We start from the raw sequence: 7121 nt of genomic DNA, 5'->3' as shown, positions 1-7121 counted from the left end.
CGGGGTCGTTTGGGAAGGGGGAGGCCTCGCCAAGGGGTGGGGCTTTCCAGGAGTGGGACTGATCTAGCGCTCAGGGACAGAGGCGGGGCCTTCTGGGAGAGGGGTGGAGCTATCCTGAGGGGCGGGGCTTCACTGAGGGGTGGTCCCAGGGAGTGGGACCTTCTGGGACGGGCTCCGCTGTACCGAGGGTGGAGCTACCATAAGGGGCAGGGCCTCCTGGCAGAGGGGCGGGCCAGGCTCTTGGGGAGGGGAGGGTTTGTCCCTCAGGAGGAGCAGATCCTTAGGATGGAGCTAATCCTTGGAATGGGCAGATCCAGGCGCTTCACCTCCCCTGAGCGCTCTGTCTCCAGGTCTGTGGGACCCGGTCCTCCAAGCAAATCTCCAAACTGGCCTATCACCAGGGCGTGGTCATCGTGACCTGCCCTGGCTGCGACAACCACCACATCATCGCTGACAATCTGGGCTGGTTCTCTGACCTGGATGGGAAGCGGTAAGGCCACCTGGGCAGGGTGAGGAGACAGAGGCCTGTATCCTAGGGCTGGCCTGGTGGGTCCTGGGTCAGTCAGGGGCCTCACCGAGTCTCCCCGGGGCACCATCCCCATAATCAGGTTTATAGAGTCTTTCTCTCTAGCCTTACTATACAGGTGAAGCAGGTAAATTTGAATTTCAGATAAACCACAAATAACTTTCTTGTATGTCTCAAGTATGGGACATTTTTTCATTTGCTAAATTTTCTGCCCTAGGCCAGCCTCTTTTGGCCCTGCCTCACTGCCTGACTTCTGCCCTCAATGACAGCAGGCAGGACCCATCTACCTGCCAAGGCCACAGGCCTCTCAAGTGAGGGGTCAGACGAAGTTGACGCCTAAAGCAGTGACCTTTCACTTTATGGTTCCTTCATCTTGCAGAGGTTCCCTGCTGTGGGGCGGGGATCCTAGCGAGTCACTTCCGAGTCACTTCCTTGTCTTGTGTCGATGCTGGCTGCTTGAGCACACTAGAGTTAGGGGTGCATGTGAGGTGGCGTGGACAGGACCCTAGGCCTGTCAGGATCGGCCTCACCCCTTTGGAGAGCGATGGTCAGGAGCTTTGTGGCCAGGTGGCCCTGGACAGTTCAGTTTGGCTTCAGAGTGAGCATTCTCCCCTGGGGATGGGACTAGTAGGGGCTGCCTCTGGGGGCTGTGGAAAAGGTTCCATGAGGGCAGCATGCAGTGGCCCTGATGCCACACCAATGCGGGGACCCATGCTCCTGCTAGAGCCTGGCCTTGCATGCCCTCAAGGGACCAAGGTGCAGGACTGGCATGGGGCCCGGAGTGTCATGGCGCCTCCCTCTCTCAGGAACATTGAGGAAATCCTGGCAGCCAGAGGGGAGAAGGTGTGCCGAGTGGCCGGTGACGGGGCTCTGGAGCTGGTGTTAGAGGCTGCGGCGGCCCCCCAACCCACTGCAGCTCCAGAACGGGATGAGGGCCAGGACGCCAGCCCCACTGGCAAGACGGAGCCCAGCTGACCCGGCCTCTGCCCTCCAGCAGGGTGCTTTGGCCTGGGGCCTCTCCACACTTGCCTGTTTCTGTCAATAAACAGATATCACCGTGGATGATGGGGCCTGAGCTCTCCTGTTGTCCCTGGCTCTGAAGGCAGATGACTCACAGGGACCCTTCCCTGTGCAGCTTCAAGATCCCCCAGTCCAGCGCTGTCGCCCTGCTCCAAGGGACTGCCCTTGCACTGGCCTGCCGAAGGCCGCGTCGAGTGGGAAGGGGCTAGACGTGGAGTCCGAGCCCGTCCTGACTGCTGCGTGGCCTCGGGCAGGTCACTTTGCCCCTCTGAGCCTCTGCCTGTCTGCAGGTGGAGGTGCTCATGGTGCCATCCCGTCAGGTGCACAGAGAGGACAGACTCGGGACAGGCACAGGGTGGCTCATTGTGCCCCCGAACGTCAGGCCCCGATCTTGCTGGCCCTGGGGAGGGGCCTGGACGGGATGGCCAGCGAGCCACTGCTCTTCCTGGGGCAGGATCAGCCCATCTGCAGGTCCCATCCCTGTGACCAGACCAGGGAGGCCCCACAGATCCCTCCCGTGCCACCTGCGTCTGTCCCCTGGACGCAAACTGGGCTGCTCGCTGTGGCCGCAGGTGGGCCGGGCGGCTGTGGTGGCGAGAAGGGGGCGGGCAAGTGCCCCCATGACTGCCCCCGGGGCGTACGGCTTGTCTCCCAGCCTCGTTTGACCTCCTCAGGGTGTCTCTGTGTTTATGGGAGCGTGCTTACCCCCAGCGGGGTTCGGGGCGGTGTGACCTTCAGCATGAGTCACCAGCCCCCCTCGTACATCGCGGCAAGGTCTGAGCTTCCCGTCACCGCCCGCGTCAGCACTCGACGCCTGGCTTTGTTTTCCGGGGCGTCAGCAGTTTGCGCCTCAATTACCCCCGTCCTTCTCTTGGCGAACAACCCTCTATTACTGCCACCCAAGGCTGCTGTGCCATTTGCAGAGACCGTCATCATTCTGGAGCCTCTGCCAGCCCCATTTCCCCTCCCTGGAGGCGTGGAGGCCATGCGGGGGCTGGCAGGCCTTCACACACAGGAGTGGGGCCGGGCTGTGGCCTGGCTGCCTCACTGCCCTTGGAGTTTGGGGAGGCCCGGGGAGCTGGCGGACCCCGGGAGGACTGCCGGGCCCCTCCCTCCATGGATGGGGCGATAGCCCCGTGGTTTGGGTGTACGTGTCAGTCGTGTTTGTTATTTTTTGCATTCTGATGATTTGATCAGGCTGCCCCAGAGGGCCCGCCCCTCCCAGAGAGAGTAACAGACCCCAGGGCCCACACCGGGGCAGCCGCTGTGCCCGGAGCTGCTGGAGCTGTGCAGCGGCCAGCCCTGGGCCTGCGGGCCCTGCTGCGCCTCGGTGCGCAGTGCAGACTCGGCACGCTTTCCCCTCCCCTGCCTCCCAGCCGTTTCGGGTTTCTGGCTGCCCTGTTCTATTTCCTCCCCCAGCCCCAGTCCAGGACCCTCTCCAATGCGACAGGTTAGGGAGTCGTGTGTCTGGGAACATTAGGTAGAGAATGACAGCTTAGACATCTTCAGACAACTTCCTGCAGGACTTCTCAGAGCCTTTGGCATGCTGACCTGGATGGGGGCTGCTGCGGGAGGACGTGGTGGTGGAGGACGGGTTTCTGGGGCACTGTGAACTGTCTAGGGCGGGGGATGTCGGGGGTGTGCTCAGGGCCTGCCCTTCCCCTTGGGACCAGCTTCCCTCAGCTGCTCCCACCCTCCCCTGTCCCACCCACACCCCAGTCCCAACCTGGCACCCCGCACTGATCGGGAGGCGGGGCGGCAGGTTGGGACTGGGGTGTGGGTGGGACAGGGGAGGGTGGGAGGGCCTCTTCCGCCTCCACCTGGCTCCCAGACCCTACTGGGGACAGTGCCTTATGACAGCTGTTGGTTCGTGGGGCATTGTCCCTGAGCTGCCTCCCCTGCTGCATCGTCACAGGCCATTCTGTTGGGCCCACCACCAGCGGCGTCTGGGGCATGATGCCACAGGCCCACTGCACCTCCATGCTATAGGTGGCCCACGGGTCCTGGGCAGAGACATGGACTGGAAAGACACATGCATCCTAGAGTGTGTGGGTCCAGGTAGGACGTAGTCCCCCCAGGGCGCAGGAGGCCCGCGTAATCACCTTGCCACCCAGGTCTGGCCGGTGCCATCAGAGCCCCGCCATGTGCTGAGCTGCCCAGTGCTGGCAGCTGCATGGCGAGGCCACCTTGGAGAGGGGGAGACCTGCCTGGGCCCACCTTACTGCCTATCCACTGTGCGGGTACCAGGGTGGCAGGGCCAGTAGACATCACCTGGCTGCCTGGTTGTTCGGGTCCCCTTGTGGGGTGGGGTCTCTGCTGGGCATTGACTGGTGCCAGAGGCCTTCCCACCTGCACCCCCTCCCCTCCTCAAGCCTCCTCCCAGCCCTGACTGCCAGCCAGGCCACCAGCCCCTGCCATGCATCCACGTGCACTGACTCAGCCGCCTCTGCACACACAACGTGACCAGGTGTGCTGCCGTGGCCGTGGCCATGTCTGTGGGCGCCTCCCACCCCGCAGTCCTACAGGGCCCCCTTGAGAGAGGCGGGGGAGCAGCGACTGGCCTGTCTCAGCTTCCCCCGAATCCAAGGGCCACACTTGCCCTCTGCTCGGCCTGGCGGTCCTAGCACCTGCACCCATAGGTGTGCTGGGGACAGACGGTGTACTAGGCACAAGACTTGGGGCACTCGTGAGGCCAGGGGCTCGGCAGGGTGATTCCTGATGGTCCTGATGCTCTGGACGCTGCCAGGACATGCACATGTTATCATTTCCTGCAGACAGATACGCACGTAGCATTTCCTGCGGGACACACGTGCAGCATTTCCTGCAGGGACACACACATGTAGCATTTCCCGCGGAGACACACAGCATTTCCCATGGGGACACACACGTAGCATTTCCCACAGGGACACGCACGTAGCATTTCCTGCGGGGACACACGTAGCATTTCCCACGGGGAGACACACACATGTAGCATTTTCTTCAGGGACACACACAGCCTTTCCGTGGCGGGGGCTGTGAGGGGCGATGCGCATTTCCTGGCCACTGTTTCTGGAATGGAAGTCTCCTGTCCACTCCTGTACCCACTGGTCAGCCTCCCCCAGCTCCCAGTGGATGGGCCCTCGGCTTCTGCCTCATAGATTCCTGCCCCCTTTGGGGTCATCTGTCCCCCTCTGAAATCCAGGGAGTCTGAATGCGTCTCTCCTGGCGTGGGCCCTGAGCAGACCAAGACGGGTGTCTCAGCACATGAGTCGACTGCAGTTGTCCTGGCCTGAGGCCCCTGGTGCCCAGGGGCCACAGCATGTCTTAGGCCCAGAGATGCAGACCAGGAGCAGCCTGCCCCCAGTTTCTATCAGCCTCTGGCCAGAGCCCCCTCCTGTGAGTGGGGAGGCAGTAGGCTTCCCAGCAGGGCATTGGGTGTTTGTGGGGGTGGCCTTGCTGGCACACACCCCAACTGCCCGCACTTCTGTGCCCCCTAGATGTGAGCCCCACATGGGGCATACGCCGAGGCTCCCAGCTCCTTCGCTGTGTGGGCCCGCTGAGACCGGCCTCCTGGTACGAAGCCTTCCAGGTGGGGGCCCCGGGCAGGCGTGGCCCATGAGAGGCTGCGTGGACGGCCGTGGGAGGAGACAGGGTGGGGAGGCCAAGGGGAGAGTGGCTCGTCCCAGCAGCTCCTGCGTCCCAGTGTCAGAGCCTTCGCCCCGCTGGCTCCTGACTGACCCACCCTGAGGGGCACATGGGGTGAAGGCCAGGCTTGGGGGACACAGGCTCTGGCTGCAGCTCCTTGCCGGCTCTGCGTCCCTGGGGTACCCCTCAACCGGAGCTCCAGTCCCCTCACTGACAAACCCAGCAGGGCCCCCTGGCCCCAGATGTCTCCAGGACAACCTGTGTGGGCCCCAGAGCCCCAGGCCCTCTGCACTGGCCGGGCTTACTCATCCAGGTGAGCTCAGTCACCTGGGCCTCCCGAAGAACCCCCCCACCTCGCAGCACTGATCCCAACACAACAGCATTCGCTTGGCAGACTTTATTTTTTTCCGGAAAAAACAGAAAAACAGATGTACCTTCTGGGTTGGAAAGGACCCACAGACGACATGGCAAACGTGAGAGCAATAAATATGCGTGTACATTCAAGTACTCGGCTGAGCAGAAGCCTGTGCGCTGGCGTCTGAGCCCACGCCTCCGGACCGGCCCCGGGGTGTCCCCACACCGAGCCCCACCTGCCCACCCAGGGCTCCTAGGCTGTACCGAAGGGTGGGCCGAAGTAAGCCCCCCAGCTTTGCTGCCGCCACCTCCCCCACGGCCACAGGGCTGGCGTGGTCGGGAGCAGACTGGGCCACTGGCTAGTCCTGCTTGTTGCTGGGCTTCAGGGCCCGGTCGCTGCCTACCCCCAGCCTGCCCCCCAGGACCCTTGCCTCTTCAGCACTGCATGGGGCTGGGGGCTAAAGTGCCAGGGCCGGGGGCTCTGTGGGGACATCGGGCTCTAGGCTTTCTGTGACACCTTCCTGCTCCTCCCTCAGCCTGGGCAGGAGGGAGGGGAACCCTCTGGGGGGTGAGAAGCCGGGACTGGGGCGAGCATGTCTGCCGGGCCATCCGGGGACCAGCTCTGGGGGGACAGGGACGCCTGTGTCACTGGTGGCCCCCAGAGAACCTTTTGGGGTGTGGGGCAGGCAGCAGGGTTTTCACATTTGGCTGGGCAGGACGGAGTGGGCACGGGGCAGGGACAGGTCACGGAGGGTCTGGACAGCACCGGGGTCTGGGCCGACATGCTGCAGGCCCAGGCTGGGGCAGGGCAGGGCTGCAGTGAGCCGTGTACCATGTGGGGGCTGGCTCCGGGCAGGATAAGCCCCACCCCACATGGGCAGCCCTGGCCCGAGCCTGTCACCCTGGGCAGGGGGACACTGTGCGGGTGGCAGGCCAACATCCAGCTCAGTGGGAAGGGCGGGGGGCTCAGAGCCTGCCCTCAGCCACGGCCCTGGGAGGATTCGGCTTCTGGGGGGCTGTGGGCGTCCTGGACTGTTGTGAGTCCCCCCACTGTGTCCAGGAGTGGGGGCAGGGCAGGCCCAGCCATGGGGGCGAGGCCTTAGCTGGTGCCCGGCTGGCACTGTTGCCGGGGCTCCGGGGGCCCGCCCACGTCCTGCTCGGGGCTCCCGGCGAGGTCCACCCGCTGCTCATCCATCCGCTTGGCCTGCACCCTCTGGATGAGGCTGAAGAAGTCCTCGTCTGGCACAGTGGGGCCGCGGGGCACGCCGTCAGGGGGTGGGCAGCGCTGGTCGTCGATTCTGGAGGACTGGGCAGACACGGACAGCCGGTCGGCAGCCTTGCCCTCCCAGCACCTGGGCCCCATGGCCAGTGGCCCTGCAGACAAGCCCGAGGCAGGGACGGCTGTCCAGCAGCAGTGCCAGCTCAGGAGTGCGGGCCAGGCCGCCTCGGGCCTCCTGGGATCCGGGGGCAGCACTGGGAGCCCGGCCCTGAGAGCAGCCCGCCCGGGAGAGCGGGTAGCCGCTGGGCACGGGACGAGCCGGGCTGGGGGACGGAGCTGTGGGCACGCCCTCCCAGGCCCGCCCAGGTCCCCCGCCAG

At 64.5% G+C, this 7121-nt stretch overlaps 2 protein-coding genes across 3 annotated transcripts in view; one reads left to right on the top strand and one right to left on the bottom strand.

The window, feature by feature from the left end:
* Positions 1–1589, top strand: part of DNLZ (DNL-type zinc finger) — a 2171-nt gene extending 582 nt beyond the window's left edge. Inside the window, exons 2-3 of the mRNA XM_006918107.3 lie at positions 351–490; positions 1333–1589. Of these exons, the coding sequence (XP_006918169.1) occupies positions 351–490; positions 1333–1501 (309 nt within the window). The 3' untranslated portion in view covers positions 1502–1589. The remainder of the gene's footprint in view (positions 1–350; positions 491–1332) is intronic.
* A 3963-nt stretch (positions 1590–5552) lies between these two features.
* Positions 5553–7121, bottom strand: part of GPSM1 (G protein signaling modulator 1) — a 21767-nt gene continuing 20198 nt past the window's right edge. For both annotated transcript variants that reach the window (XM_025051224.1, XM_006918106.3), the window contains one exon: positions 5553–6830. In XM_025051224.1, coding sequence (XP_024906992.1) covers positions 6624–6830 — 207 coding nt within the window. In that variant the 3' untranslated portion in view covers positions 5553–6623. The remainder of the gene's footprint in view (positions 6831–7121) is intronic.

This window comes from Pteropus alecto, unplaced genomic scaffold, assembly GCF_000325575.1.
Source record: "Pteropus alecto unplaced genomic scaffold, ASM32557v1 scaffold67, whole genome shotgun sequence".
NCBI classification, from domain to species: Eukaryota; Metazoa; Chordata; class Mammalia; order Chiroptera; family Pteropodidae; genus Pteropus; species Pteropus alecto.
Note: the sequence above shows the minus strand (reverse complement) of the source record. Positions and strands in the feature narration are given on the sequence as shown.